We start from the raw sequence: 16320 nt of genomic DNA on the forward strand, positions 1-16320 counted from the left end.
CGTAGCTTTTTGCTGCTCTCCGGTGTAACCTCGTGGCATAAGGAAGTAATGTCCAACTTGAAACTGTAGCCATACAATCTCCATCTCGCTGGACGAGTTGAGATTACTCTATGTTCAACCAAACACTCTAACGGATCCGAAGGAGACCGCCGAGCAATTCGCATCTTCATCCGTTGGCCTACAGAAGTGAAGAGATTAAAGATTTCTCTTCCATCTTCAATCAAGTCGACATTTCTGAGTTCTCCGCCAGCCCGCCGAGAATCAACAGCCGTACCGCCCTCTGAGAATCAACAGCCGTACCGGCCGCCGACAGCGTGAGGAAACGGCTCTCGTCATCACACGAGCCTCAAGAAACCGGGTCAAAGTTAAAGGACGGAGGAAAACACATTCTACCTGTGTCCTCATGCGATTCAAGTAAGAGGTTACGTCTGGGCAGAGATAGAATATTATAGTGTGTTATTCTTGTGTTTCAAGGTTTTTGCTTGTACAGTTTACGGACCGCCATGTCCGCTCATTATTAATACTCAGGGTATTAATTATCACGAATTTGTTTTGCTATATTGTAGTCCAACCAAATTGGACTGTTGTGCATTTTCGCCATCGCGGGTGAGACAGCAACTGAGTTCATCCATTAAAGAGTCAAATAACAAGGGACTTTTACGAGCCCCGCTCGTAAAACCGCATCTCTGAGTGATGAACACGGCTGCTTCATCTCCAGCTATCGCGAAATCAGCTTTCGGGCTGTCACTAAATCATCTCTCTCTCTCTCTCTCTCTCTCACTAACCACACTGACACACACACACACACACACACCTTATGTGTTATAGGATTATTTTTATTTCCATATCTAATCATATCACTGTTTAGTTTGTAGTTGTAAGTCGGAAGTTTATTGACTGCATTGTATTAATTATTAATTGATATTACTGCATAAATAAACTTTGTTTATATTACAAAGAGAAGTGTTTTGGTTTGTTTTGCATACGCCTGTGTCATGCTGACGGGATGTCAGTGCTCGGATTCAAACCTTCATTCATTGTTTTTTTATTCGAAAATCGATATTCTTCGGATGTCGATTTTCCTAAGAAAACAATCTAATATTGAGACTGTTTTACTATTCGGTTATTAGTCCCTGGTTTCAGGGTGGTGCCCCGTCAATGTTAATCCTTATAAATATTCTATTGATTTTTGATAATTGATAATTATCTTTGATTGAATTAGAATGATCAATAAGCTAGTGTTAATTTTAATGTTTCATCGATGTTAACAATTGATAAGTGGTGATTTTAAAGGATTAAAAAGAAGCTAACATTGATTCTCATCAATGTTCTATTGATTTTTGTAATTAATAATTATCTTTGATAATTATTAATTATTGCTAATAACCAAACTTGCTCCTACACTACATTTACTGGAGTCCCATATGAGGTTTTGAGTTAGATCCAATTAATTAATTTAAATATTGATTAATAACTACAGAAATAATTATTAATTATTTCTGATAGTAACACTGATCTAAACAACCAGTAAAGCCCTACACAATACTTGGCTTATTTGATTATGCTTTCAGGTAGCAATAAGAATGTTGTTCTCTTAGGTCTGTTTTAGAAGATTTTGTTAAGTCCTTTCCACAGACAGAGTTTCCCCCCAAAACTGTGCAGAAAATGCCAAAAGAAAGAAAGAAAAAAATAAAGTTCAAAGATTTTGTCAGTACTCAATTTTGATGAGTTCATTGAATTAATGTGATATAATTAATTTAATTCTGCTGAGTTTAGTGAAAATTTTCATGTAATTTGTTTCAGATGATCCTGAAAGCTTTCGGCAGCTGGACGGGACCCCGCTGACAGCTCAGGACATCGTACAGAAAATCGCAAACAAAATCTACGAGGAGGATGACAGAGGAGTGTTTGATAGGATTGTGTCCAAACTGCTCAAGCTTGGCCTTGTAAGAGATTCAATTTTTTTTGATTTGACTGTTAAGATTCAGCATACATAATATAAACCTGCAAACACAGTGCTGAATCTCATAACTGCTATATTGATGAGCCGTGAACTAAACATCATCCATAATGTATTAACTGCTCTAGGGAAACACTTTTCACTTTAATTGGCATGTCACGGAATGACATGGCATGAAAAATAGTCTGTTATACTATAATCCCTATTTGAATTGATTGCTCTTGCAGGAGTAATATTCTTTTGTTGTGTTCATCAGATCACAGATAGTCAGGCAGAGACGCTGGAATATGAAGTTGCGGAAGCCCTGCAGGATCTAGTAACCAAAAACGCCAAAGAAAATATGATTGGAGACCTGAGTATGGACTACCCCGTAAATGCAGCTAAAGACACACAGAACAATATGGTACGAGTGAGTGAATATCTTTGCCCCATTCTCTGATCCAAAACCTAATGAGCTGCCCATCTAGCCAAAAATTGTAGGCGTCACTAGTATGCTTTTGATGCAAAAGCTAATTCAAACCGTATAGGCGAAATCGCAACCCCGTTTCCTGACAAGTTGTAATAATAGTACAAGATGGCAGAATCGTCAGAAATTGTACAAGTTGGCTTATATAAAAATTTACAACTTTTAAACCCATAGAGAAAAGCAAATTAAGCAACAAATGATGATATACTATTAAGTTCAACCCCTAACCTAAAGCTAAACCTAACCATAAAATGTAAACCCTAAACTAAACCATGATTTTAATAGGAAAAGAACTTTTTTGATCCACAGAATAAAGAGAACATCGGGTTTGGAAAGACGAGGGAAGTGTATTACAGGTTATTGACATACATCAGTCATTTGTAATGCATAAAAAATGTGTAATGAGTAAACACATTTGTTAACAGACGTTTCCTTTATCTGAATTTAAAATTTCAGTTTGTTGATTGGTTGGTCGCTATGGGAATAAAAGTCGTGCCTCTTCGTACAAACCAAGTCATTCAATATATTAGGATTTCGGCATCAAATCTTTATCCTAGACAGATAAGGAAGTCCTAGAATGCATTGCGCCAAGCTTCACAAAGAATACCAAGCATTTAGTATTCAGTACTGTGAAGTGTCGATAGAAGATAAATAATAGTTCCATCTAATTAAAAATGCTGTATTTCACCCAATTTATGTGCACAATATTTATGTGCAAAATTTGTGATCAGTAGAGTATGTGTCATTAGCATAGCAACATGCTAAGTGCTAAGGTCAAAACTGAGCATTAGATGGGTCTTGCGAGTGACCGTTTAGTGTGTGAATGACTATGCAGACAATTCACTAATGAGTCACTAATGAGGTACCACTTCAGTTAGGATGCTGCCTTAAGGCGGCAATATACTTCTAGAAGAATCAAAGAAAGAACGGGTGGCAGGTAATTTCGAACAAAGGTCACATCCACACGAATACATTTTCGTTTGAAATCGCATCTTTTTCTCTACGTTTTGGCCTCCTGTCCACACTGAGATGACGTTTTTGACGTGGATAAATTTGAAAATGGCATCTTTACATTGTAGTGTGGACAGGGGAAATGGCGATATCTTAAAACGATGATGTATTTGTTGTCATGTGACCCATAACTTTACAAGATGGCGGTCCATGTTGTAGCAGCGTTGTTGTTCCTGTTATTCACTTTGAAAGTGTTGTTAAAGATAAATGTAATTTTGTACAACCTTCACAATACATTCCTTCAGTGGTGACGGGAAGTTTTCTCAGAATTGCTGTCCAGCAACGGACCACGAGGACAATTGTGTTTCAGACCGTACATGGAACAGCGATTTTTTGCATGCGCAGTGAGGGGATTTAAGTGTTTTCAAACGTTTCAGTGTGAACGAGCAACTTTTGGAAAATGCTTGAAAATGCCAGTGTGGACGGAGAGCTTTTCAAAAATGAAAACACAGTTTTCAAATATAACTAGCCCATAGCCAAAATCTGGCCAAAAATAATGTGTTTTTGAGTTTGTTGCTGTTTCAAAACAGCTTGGCAGTAAAAATGTTCAGGATAATTTTGTACCGACTGTCAAACACCTTACTGCCATTGGTCCAAGTCATCTGTCGGGTGTGACCCGACTGCTCCACCTACTTTTGATCCCAACATCTTTTAACGGTTAATTTCTCTGCTCTGTTGAGATCAGTCAACATGAACATACTGGAGTGCAGAGTAGCACCCTTTAATACATTAATCTTTGCAGTATAGTGTCAATGTCATTCTTTAAAAGAAAAGAATAAAAAACCTTTTTCATGGTGTGGATTCTTTTCCCAAAATGCATCATAAAATACAATAACAGATGGTAACCGGTGCATATCATGGCCACACATAGTGTGTTAGCATTAGCATTAGCGCCATGAATGCAGAACGTAAACAATTAGACATTATCAACTGCATATACTGCATTACTTTAAATCATTGTTGAGTGGTTAAAATAGCTTCTTTTATTGATCTCATGTGGAATCTATTTATAGAAAGAGGCATGTAGTAATTAATAACACATTTTAATGTAACATTGGTTAATGTTTTACATGTAGTCTGTTGTCAGGACAGTGTGTGCCTCATATTTAAAAGCTCCTTTAAATGCAGGCCTCAGCAGCATGGCTGGTGTTCGAACGTTTGCACACAGTGTAGTGTTGCTCAGGTGTTTTGACCTTCTTTCTATCTCAGAACCAGTGGCAGATTTAGGCATGGGCAACATGGGCAGTTGCCCAGGGCGGCGTCTTGCATGGGGGTGGCGGCATCTTGCGGGAGGGTGGCATGAGGCACCCACACAGATACACCTTTGGGGGCGTGTTGAAGCGGGTTTCGCCCAAGGCGCCATACAATCACAACCCCACCCCCACCCCCCTGTCAACAACTTTGGGGGTGTGTTGAATTGGGTTTCACCCAGGGCGCCATACAAGCTAGAACCGCTACTGCTCAGAGCAAAGAATGAAGAACTTCGGTGTGAGTGTATCAGAGCCTTTAGAATTTAGCTGTCTATGTAGACAGTAGACACCAAGGCAACTCACTAGAATTTGGAACAGAGCAATTTTGAATTTTGTATTTACAATATTTCTGTATATTCATGCAGAGTATATATTTTTTTCTGATATTTCTCTCTGCTTGCTCATATTGTTCTCCTCAGGATGACGAAGATAGGCCCAGCCGTCGATATGATGAAGAGGATGAGGATGCTGGTGATGAAGATAACGGTGCTGAAGAGCAGCAGAAGGAGAGCAGAGATGACACTGTTAGGGCTGATGACTCATGGGACGCTGTTAGCAACGGGAATGATAGGAACGAGCTGAACCCTGAAGATGGACTGCAGGACCTTCAGTTCTTCCCAAACTTCTACAGACTGCTCAAGAGCCTTGACTCAGGTACAAAACGCACACCAATACAACAAAACCACAAAACAACACAACACACACACTTCTACAGATTGCTCAAGAGCATCAACTCGGGTAAAAAATCTAGCTCCATTGGTTGATGTAAGACATTCATTACATCTCATTTCACAGAGCAAGATAAAGAGGAGAGAGAGACCCTGATCACCATCATGAAGACGTTGATCGACTTTGTGAAGATGATGGTTAAATATGGAACCATTACACCAGAAGAAGGAGTTTCTTATCTGGGTAAGACCAAAGTCCTTGTTTAAGCAAGTCAGTCTTTTTGTCCTTACACTGTGTCCGAACCAGTAATATATCTTTCCCATGTAAATCTGATATTTTGTCCTAACCTGCTGAAAAAAAGCGACAAGTGACGGGACATTATGTTGGTCGCTAGGTTTATATTTCTCAGCGTTGTGCTGTGTAGCAGCCTACATTAAAATCTTATTGGTCCAAAATCCAACTTTACATAACTGTAAATTAAACTTTAAATATGTTATGATTGGACGTGATTGTGCCATGCAGCATTTTTGCTTTTAGGGTAAACAGACAGGTTACTTATTGCTGGAAATTTGTGCCTAGTTTGGACCAGTTTTGGGTAAGTTACTCAAAAAAGTAATCCACTACAAATTATTGATTAGTTCTATAAAATTGATATTTTACATCTGTAAAAAAGTTATCACATTACTAATTACATTTAAGTAACTTTCTTAAACACTTCTCACAAAAAAGTTTTTGTTTTTCTGACCAAACAGATATATGGACATTATTTTATTTTAAATGACTTATACATAATTTTTTTAGAAATATGTGTAACCCAAGTAATTTACTTGAAAGAAATTACCTTAATTAAAACTCAGTAACTGTAATCAGATTACAAGAATTTAAAATGTAATGTGTTGCACTACTTTTTGACTAAAATGTAATTATATTATTGTAACTAATTACTTTGTTATCAGATTAAACCCAACACTGGTTAGGAAACAATGTTATAATGTCTCTGGTAAGAATGATCACCTGTCCTGTCACCTAAACAGAGAGATTGATTAATCGTCATTTAGCAGATGCTTGCATTTAAAAGACAAGTGTCCTAAAATAAAGCCCTGTCCAACCTGAAAGAGACAGAGAGAGACACAGCAGCTGAATGTCTTACATGTTAAATATGCATGTGTGTTTGTCTAGTGTTGAATCTATTCTGATTTTAGGAGTCATTTACTTTTTCCCCATGTCCACTTTTGTCCCTACCACCAGTGTTGGGTGCAATCTAAATACACAGTAATTATTAACTGTAATCTAATTACTTTTTTAGTACAAAAAAACAGTTTAGCGCATTACATTTCAAATTCTTGTAATCAGATCACAGTTACTGACTTTCAATTAAGTTAATTACTTTTAATTACTTTACTTGGGTACATATTTCTAAAGTAATACTATAAATGTAGAATACATTTAAAACATGCATTACATTAATATGTACACATATTTGCATTTTGTGACAGCTGAGTGTGCGCCCTTAACAACACAGCGAACAAGGAGGAAATATAGACATTATTTTTCAAATTTCAATAGCTTTTATGTAAAGTGTTTTGAAAGTAACTTAAAAGTAATTTGTAATGTTATTACTTTTTCAAAAAAGTAATCAGTAATGTAATTACAATTTTAGAGTGGAAATTAGTAGTTGGTTGTGAATGACTTTTTTTGAGTAAGTTACCCAACACTGCCTACCACTTTATAAAATAGCTTGTTATAGTTATCATTGTCAGAAAGCAACAGCGGCAATGTTCTCGCACACTTTCAGACAATTGTTGTTTGAGGGGGGCCTGGGTAGCTCAGCAAGTATTGACGCTGACTACCACCCCTGGAGACGCGAGTTCGAATCCAGGGTGTGCTGAGTGACTCCAGCCAGATCTACTAAGCAACCAAATTGGCCCGGTTGCTAGGGAGGGTAAAGTCACATGGGGTAACCTCCTCGTGGTCGCTATAATGTGGCTCGCTCTCGGTGGGGCGTGTGGTGAGTTGTGCGTGGATGCCACGGAGAATAGCGTGAAGCCTCCTCACACGCTATGTCTCCGTGGTAACACGCTCAACAAGCCACGTGATAAGATGCGCGGATTGACGGTCTCAGACACAGAGGCAACTGAGATTCGTCCTCCGCCACCCGGATTGAGGCGAGTCACTACGCTACCACGAGGACTTAAGAGCGCATTGGGAACTGGGTATTCCAAATTGGAGAGAAAAAGAGGAGAGAAAAAACCACCTGCCTAATATTGTGTAGGTCCCCCTCGTGCCGCCAAAACAGCGCCAACCCTCAGAAAAGCATTCAGAGATGCTGTTCTTCTCACCACAATTGTACAGAGTGGTTATCTGAGTTACTGTAGACTTTGTCAGTTCGAACCAGTCTGGCCATTCTCTGTTGACCTCTCTCATCAACAAGGCATTTCCATCCACAGAACTGCCGCTCACTAGATGTTTTTTGTTTTTGGCACCATTCAGAGTAAATTCTAGAGACTGTTGTGTGTGAAAATCCCAGGAGATCAGCAGTTACAGAAGTACTCAAACCAGCCCATCTGGCACCAACAATCATCCATGCGATTATCCAATCAGCCAATCGTGTGGCAGCAGTGCAGTGCATAAAATCGTGCAGTTCATAAAATCATGCAGATATGGGTCAGGAGCTTCAGTTAATGTTCACATCAACCATCAGAATGGGGAAAATGTGATCTCAGTGATTTGGACTGTGGCATGATTGTTGGTGCCAGACGGGCTGGTTTGAGTATTTCTGTAACTGCTGATCTCCTGGGATTTTCACACACAACAGTCTCTAGAATTTACTCCAAATGGTGCCAGAAACAAAAAACATCCAGTGAGCGGCAGTTCTGTGGATGGAAATGCCTTGTTGATGAGAGAGGTCAACAGAGAATGGCCAGACTGGTTCGAACTGACAAAGTCTACGGTAAATCAGATAACCGCTCTGTACAATTGTGTTAAGAAGAATATAATCCTAGAATTCTGTTCTGAGATGCAGGTTGGCGCTGTTTTGGCGGCACGAGGGGGACCTACACAATATTAGGCAGGTGGTTTTAATGTTGTGGCTGACTGGTGTATATTTATGGCATCTGCTCAAGCAAACAGCATCCTGTTTCACTCATCTAGTTTTCTTTCCTTTGTTCTCCCTCTCTTTCATTCTGTGTAACTAATTCTGTCGTGGTCGTTATGATAGAACACGGATAACAATTTGGAATTCTCCATTGCGTAATAATTTTATTACCTTGGGGTTACTCTGGCAACCTGTGCCACATGATGACAGTGCTGTATAGATCAAATGGAATGGAAGGGTGTGTTGCCAGGATACAGTGGTTATTGATCTGCTGTGGTTTATACATGTGATGAGGCTCCTGCATTGGATTAATCTTCCACAGTCAGACAGTGTTTGTCTATGGAAAACAGCTCCAAGGCACACAAATGTGTAAATCTAATGAGTACACGGTACACGCAAACCCTAGATATGTACTCTTGAAATCAGCTTTCTGATGACAAAGGTTATAATCATAAACTAAATGACACCTCTTTTATTCTGAGGCTATTAAAAATAAACATTACTTCCACAGCTGTAGGTTAAGTCACAATATGCCATTTCAACTACATGCTGAGTTTATTATTTTTATTCAAATAAAGCGGTGATATTATAAATTTTCTTCTCATTTCCTTTTTTTTTCTGAGAGAAAATGTACATGAATAATGCTTGTCAAGCTGTTTTTTTTTTGTTTTGTTTTTTTTTACTAACAAACATAATTTAATACACACATAACAATTACTTGAATACACCTCTTCTATGATGAACATGTTTTCAATTACTGAGTTCAAAATCATTTTGATATTTTCTTTGCAGCTTAAAGTAAAAAATGTCGTAACCATCCGAGACAGTAAAAAATAAATCAATCAAAGTCTCATTAAAAGCTGAAAGTCTTGAAAAAAGAAATGTTGACATGAGAAGTAAATATTTTCATATTATTTCTTTAAAAAAAAAAATAAAAAGAAGTGAAACAAACAAACTTTTTTTTTTCTACCAAATCAAAGTCAGGTGGTGTAACCAATTTTGTTGTCATGTGAAAAAAAACAAAACAAAAAAAAAACAACTAAAAAAAACAAAAACAAAAACAAACAAACATAGAGGACCCCTATAGATCCTCATGACTGTGTGATGTTTTATAAAAAAAAAAAAAAAATCAGATATTTTGACATTTGCCTGATCTCATAATCTCATGACCATGACAACATTTATGCAAAACTAATTTACATGCTTTACACGGTTCCCAGTGAAACTGTGCCAAAAGGGGCGCAAAAGTGAGAAAATGGTGTCGTTATCACACAAGGTTTTTAAGGTGAATGTTAGATGGAGGTTTAATGAGTAAAGCATACCTCCCTTACCTAAACCTTTAACCTAAATCTAAACAATAGTGTTCTTAAAGCAAATGAGAGGTGATCAAAACAGACATTCATTACCCTAAACATAAACCTAACCAATAGTGTCCTTAAATCAAATGTGACATGAAAAGCACATTTTCTGAAGCAACCACTTTGATCTCAAGTGTCTAATATTCATGGCTGGGCTTGAATCTTAGACCCCATTTCCACCTGGTATTAAGATGCATTTCGGGTGATCCGATCACATGTGGTCAGCCCTAAATAAAGGTCTAAATGAGGTCTAAAACGTTTTGTGATCAGATCACAAAAACCACATACGAATGTCGTCAAAAACGCATTTGATCACATCACATTTGAAGTGTAAACGCTAATCTGTCCTGTATGTGTCCCGGCAGCAGTGAAATGGCACCACTCACCTGTCAATCAACCACTGCACTAAAACAAGAGTTTAAACTTTACCATTTACAAGCGGCTTTAAAAGGAAATAACCATTCGATCAGAAAATTTTAAAAAGCAGATACACAGTTACGAGAGCTTCACGGATCTTCTTCAGTGTGCCTGATAAAAACACAGATGAGAAGCACGAACATCTGAAGCTCCTTTAATACATGTAATACATTAAAATAACATATAATTCTGCTTGACATTGCGTTTGTGCTTAGAATAAATTTCAACTGCATCTAGAAGAAACAGGGCACCGTTTTTGCGCTTTCTTTGTTTTTTCCTGACTTTGTTGTGCTTCAATATCATGCAGTAACACACTAGTGTTTGTTGTATGTCATCATGAAATAAAGACCCTCCCCTCCAAATCCGAACACAAGTGGTCACAGGAGACATATGTAAGTGACCAGGTGTAAACAGCGATGTGTCTCACCTGACCACATGTGATCGGATCACCCGAGACGCATCGTAATACTAGGTGGAAACGGGGGTTTTAGTCTCCCAAATTAAAAGTCGAACACTCTATAAGGTGAGCTACCATGCAAATTAATCACGTTGAAAGAAGTGTGTAAATGTATTAAAATTGATCGTTTTTCAAATGATGCGTTAGAGTGTTTCGATATCATAACAGAGCAGTGTGTGAGTAATAGAGCGGAAAAATTTTAAGGAGCAAGGAAAGTATTTTAATACCTTTTAGGTATTTTAATACCTTTGACATTTTTAAAGTCATTTGATCGTTTTATTTGTAGAAAATGCTATAAATGTTTTTTTTTTTGTTTTTTTTTTTAATGTACACTCACTCAGCACTTTATTAGGATCATCTGTACATCTACTTATTCATGCGATTATCTAATCAGCCAATCGTGTTGCAGCAGTGCAGTGCATAAAATCAGCAGATACGGTCAGGAGCTTCAGTTAATGTTCACATCAACCATCAGAATTGGGAAAAAAGGTGATCTCAGTGATTTGGACTGTGGCATGATTGTTGGTGCCAGACGGGCTGGTTTGAGTATTTCTGTAACTGCTGATCTCCTGGGATTTTCACACACAACAGTCTCTAGAATTTACTCAGAATGGTGCGAAAAACAAAAAACATCCAGTGAGTGGCAGTTCTGTGGACAGAAACGCCTTGTTGATGAGAGAGATCAACAGAGAATGGCCAGACTGGTTGGAGCTGACAGAAAGGCTACGGTAACTCAGATAACCACTCACATTATGGTGAGCAGAACAGCATCTCAGAATGCACAACATGTGAAACCTTGAGGCGGATGGGCTACAACAGCAGAAGACCATGTGGGGCATTTTTTTTTAGGACCGTAGTGTTCCCATTAAAGTGCTAAGTGAGTGTATGAAACCAACATGGACACAAAGATTAAATTTCTACGAACTTGACACGTGTTTTAAACTTGGTTTTTAAAAGATTTCTCATTTTTATCACCTCGGACAACCTTATTAGTCAATGACTCTTTAACTTCAAAGATCAAATTTTATTTCTCATTATATGATCACTTTAATGACTAAGAATAAAACAGGAGTGAACAAATAAGTCATTTAATTCTGTAAATAGGAGAATTATACAGTATATTAAATTTTTGTTTTGTTTTCCTCACAGAAAACCTGGATGCAATGATTGCCTTGCAGACCAAGAACAAGCTGGGCAAATCTCTGGGTCCCCTCAGCATTACACCCCCTACAGGTAAAGCATCGCCCTGTGTGGCCCCACCACACCCATTAAACAGCACAGATCACAACAGTGTAAACTGCAAGTCATTCACTGAAGACTCACTTTAATGTTGTTTTTTCATTGTTCCCAATTTCCAGGAAAAGCAGCGGATGATGATGACAACACTAAAACAGAGGCTGCCAAAATGCAGGAGTATGAGTCTCTAAAAGACTCAACCAAGGACGTCCAGACTGCAGCAGAGATCGGTGAGTATAAACAGTCATCCTGTATCGTCTCTTCACATCTTCCACATGATGTTTAGGTGAATCTCATCAAACTTGTAAAGAGCATGTCCAAGTCAAATTTCACCCCCAAATCAAAATGAATAAATAAGAAATTATATTTTGTATAAAGAAAATGAAGCCTATGTTTAGAAGCATTCAGATTGTCTTGCATTTGCACTATTTTCATGAAATTTAAGCACATTATTACAACATTTACTTCCTGTAGATAGTCAAATTTGATCGCTTTCTCAGCGCACTGCCAAGGTGGGGCCAATCAGAGGACCTCACTAAACCATCCAATCGGTAGAAGTGACAGACGGTGTTTACAAAGCGCAGGGAGTTAATCAATGCAAGCTTATGATGCACGCTTACTGGGAATTTATCATTGATTGGAAATTGCAATCCATGGTCCCGATCGCAAGTGGGGTTCAGCGGTTTAAACACACGCAGATCCACCCATTGTGGCGCACGCAGCCCTGGACATCTAAGGGCATCACAGACCTGTTATTGCTCCATCTCGCGTGGCTGAATGCCATTTTTACCTCTAAGAAGTTGGATGCTGACCGCACGGGGCCGCGTAACTAGTTAGCGTACCGGAGTCTCGTTCATTAAAGGAATTAACTGGACAAGTCCCTTTGTTGTTAAAACAGCCAGCACAGGATTTAATTACGTCACAGCCATGAAGCGTGATTTCCTAGTTGCTTGTCGGTTGCATTCGAGAGAGCATTTGTTTGGACAAAAATCTGTTTAGTGCAATATGAGTCAGATGAGGATGAAATGTGACCTGTACATGTTTTCGTGAGATTCACCTCATTATGGTTTGGAATAACTTTAAAAAGCCTCTTCCAGATATTCTGCTGGTGTTATTAAGCGGAGTTTAATGGGGTTCTGTGCTGACGTGAGAGTTATTGCAGGGTTACTACATACTGTACATTGATATGTCTTTATGAAATTCAGTATTCAACTCTGAATTGTGGTTATGTGTATCCTTTCACTTCTGTAACCAATGTCTCCTTCTGCAACTTCTGCAATAACCTTAATATCCATGATAAACACATGCCCAGACTGCAGTGTGTGTGTTTTTATTGAAAAAGAGTGAGAGAGCATGAGCCTCATTGGGAGTCTCTGCAGCATACAAGCAGATTCTGGGCATCTCTATAACATACTTATAGTGTACTAACAGCAGTGAATGAGAGTCCCAGTTCAGGGAGAGTTTTATTGATTCTTTGACATTTACATTATGATAATTACCTTCTTTTATTACCAAAGAAACAGGAAGCAACCAACCATTTAAAACACACCCATTTAATGCTGTGTTTATGTCATGTCAGAATTACAAGATGATAACTAGGAGATTGATCTCATAACCAAAATGGAACCATGTGTGGCTTTGTTGATGGTGACAACAAATTCATGAATTCACCTCTTTATGTTTTAGCAAAATATTGAGGAACAAAGAAAGCGCTCCAGGTAACACTGGCTGTAATTGGGCTGTCTGTACATTATCCTGCTTATTACACAGCTATTAAGCAAATAAATAAATAAATGGATATTAAATATTGATTTGAGTTTAAATGATTCTATTTTATGAGAAGAAAAGAGTGTGGAGTGATATGAAAGACAAAAAACCAGGGACAACGTTGAATTATACAGTTTAGTTATGAGATAAATTCATTTGACTGCATGCAGAATGCCCCAACTGACCAATCAGAATCAAGTATACTAGAGAATTGTGCAACGAAATGGCATATTGGACACATGTTGCTATTTGTAACTACAGTTAACTGTTGAAGTCATTGCCATTGTTTGTCACAACGTTCAAGTGAGAGTAGTTGGGTCATTTTGTGTCAACTCAACCAGAGGTTCCTGGTGCAAAATGTATTTATTTTAAATTTTTCTAGTGCTGTCAGTTGACAAAAATTTTTTATCGTGATTAATCACATTTTTTTTTTAATCGTGAATAATCACAGATTTTGAAAGTGCTGAAATTTAACACTATACATATATATTTTTTTTTCTTGTCAAAATGCATTTTTTCCATTTTATTAAAGAAAACAAAACAATATATTGCAATATAATGCTTTATTAATATTTTCCAAACAAAACCTTCTGCAGTATAAAGATGGAAATGCACTAAAATAGCACCAATTCAAGTAACATTAAACGGTTTCCCAAATTCTAAGTTGGAGTTTGACTAACTGAAAGAACTAGTCCCCACATAGGTTGCATATTCATTGTAATGGGCATTAAATATCTTAAACTCTCATCCTCCACAATATTAATCTGCCGGCAGACTGTGGCTATCTGCTTTCCTACAGCGGTCGTAAAGCCACGTTCATGATTTGCATCAGGGCGTCAACGCCGCTTTGAACTCACCATGAAAAGTGCTTGCAAACAAACATGTCTCATTTTGTATTTTAGTGATAGTTAAGTCTTGACGTGGTTCTGTGGTAATTAAAATGCACCTTACATAAGCTGGAAAATAACTGATTTCTGTCAAAAGTCCCATCTGGGCTTGTTTTGTACAATAAATAGCGCTAAGAGCTCCTTTCTCCATCATTTTATCACTGACAGGAAAACGGGCGGACACAGTACAAAGGTTTCACCTTTCACATTTGTGTTTATGTTGTATTTACGGTAAATATGTTAATTGCGATTAAGAGAAATTAATGCATTAAACTTTTTTAATTAATCACATGCGTTAACACGTTAATTCTGACAGCCCTACTTTTTTCGGATGGAGCCATATTGAGAGCTCCATATCTCTGGGTTTTAATCATATAGGACCTTAAAAATAAAACAAAAAGGACAATTTGTTTTGAACCAGAATCTAAAAGGATATTAAGATACCTTTAATAGTTCTGGAGTTATAGGCACTCCAACTTTGGAAAAACAAGTTGTTTTTTTGGCCTCACACCACTGGCATATGAAGAAACATGAGGAGCTGAAGTCATCTGATTTTATCATTACACTTTGATCATATCTATGACCATGTGGAAATAAAATAATGATGTGCCACCATTCTAAGGTCCTTTTTTGACATAGTCAACTTTGTCATTTTGACTTTCATCATCATTTATGTATATTTTTCTTCGGGAAAAAGAATCAACAAAATCTAAAATTTCAGCTACGGAAATTTCTGAAATTTGGTTGATTTGACATGGAATAACCCAGTTGAATCAATCAATCAATCAATCAATCAATCTATCTATCTATTTATCTATCTATCAGGTCGTCCAGGGAAGTCAGAGAGTTATCTGGATGCAATAAGGAAGAACATTGAATGGCTGAAAAAACACAAGGAAGGCAACAAAGAAGGTAAATATTCATCAGACATAACAACACTGGACCATCTGTTACATCTCAGCCACAGGTCTGTCACTTTACAGCCGCTTAGAGACCTGAAAAGGATTGAAAGAGAACTTAAAACATTTTCTGTGTTTAGTGCTCGGCCGTTATGGATTGTCCAATGATCGATATCATTGCTGTTATCCATTGCTGAGCATAGTGTCCAACTGCAGATATAATGCTAATATACACATAATACAATTTAAAGATGGCAAAGGATACATACACCAGTTGCTGAAATTAAATAAACACCAATTTTACACAATATTTACTTTGACTAATATATTTATCCATTGACAAAGTATCAATCTGTCACTAATACTACTGACTACATTTCTCAGGGACTATCCAGTACTTCATGTTAAACTGCTAAACTGTCTCTCTCTTTCTCCTAGCCCTGTCTGAGGGTGTTTTTAAAGAAAGGTTAAACTCAATTCAGTGGAAAGATGGAGAAGAACAGTCAAATTAAAGACTCTTTTCTGTTCCTTAATTTGCAATTAAAATAAGCGTGGGTGAGAGAGCTCATGAATATGCATTGGTTTGATGAGCTTGGCTTCATTACAGTGATACAAGTACTGTGTTTCAGACAAAAGATCTGTGTTTTTCTCTCTTCATACCTGCCAGCATGACACTGGGCAACTGTATGTGTTATTCAGCCAATATGTGCACAGCTCTTCAAATTAGAGCATATTTTTTGTTGAGAACTATTGATCTATTGTTCATATTCCAAACAGATTCACTAGCAGCAGTCTGTTATAGTATAGACATACACTCACTGAACACTTTATTAGGAAGCCCTGTACACC

The 16320-nt window shown here is 37.7% G+C and overlaps 1 protein-coding gene across 2 annotated transcripts in view; it reads left to right on the plus strand.

Moving 5' to 3' along the window:
- The window catches only part of LOC127456332 (secretogranin-3-like), a 35529-nt gene that overhangs the window by 14236 nt on the left and 4973 nt on the right, over positions 1 to 16320 (plus strand). The window contains exons 5-11 of one of the 2 annotated variants that reach the window (XM_051724778.1): positions 1804 to 1946; positions 2217 to 2369; positions 5107 to 5341; positions 5483 to 5599; positions 11832 to 11915; positions 12041 to 12148; positions 15398 to 15484. In XM_051724778.1, the coding sequence (XP_051580738.1) occupies positions 1804 to 1946; positions 2217 to 2369; positions 5107 to 5341; positions 5483 to 5599; positions 11832 to 11915; positions 12041 to 12148; positions 15398 to 15484 (927 nt within the window). The remainder of the gene's footprint in view (positions 1 to 1803; positions 1947 to 2216; positions 2370 to 5106; positions 5342 to 5482; positions 5600 to 11831; positions 11916 to 12040; positions 12149 to 15397; positions 15485 to 16320) is intronic. The other variant, XM_051724779.1, reaches the window with a different exon arrangement.

Source organism: Myxocyprinus asiaticus, chromosome 18 (genome assembly GCF_019703515.2).
Source record: "Myxocyprinus asiaticus isolate MX2 ecotype Aquarium Trade chromosome 18, UBuf_Myxa_2, whole genome shotgun sequence".
In the NCBI taxonomy this organism is placed as follows: domain Eukaryota; kingdom Metazoa; phylum Chordata; class Actinopteri; order Cypriniformes; family Catostomidae; genus Myxocyprinus; species Myxocyprinus asiaticus.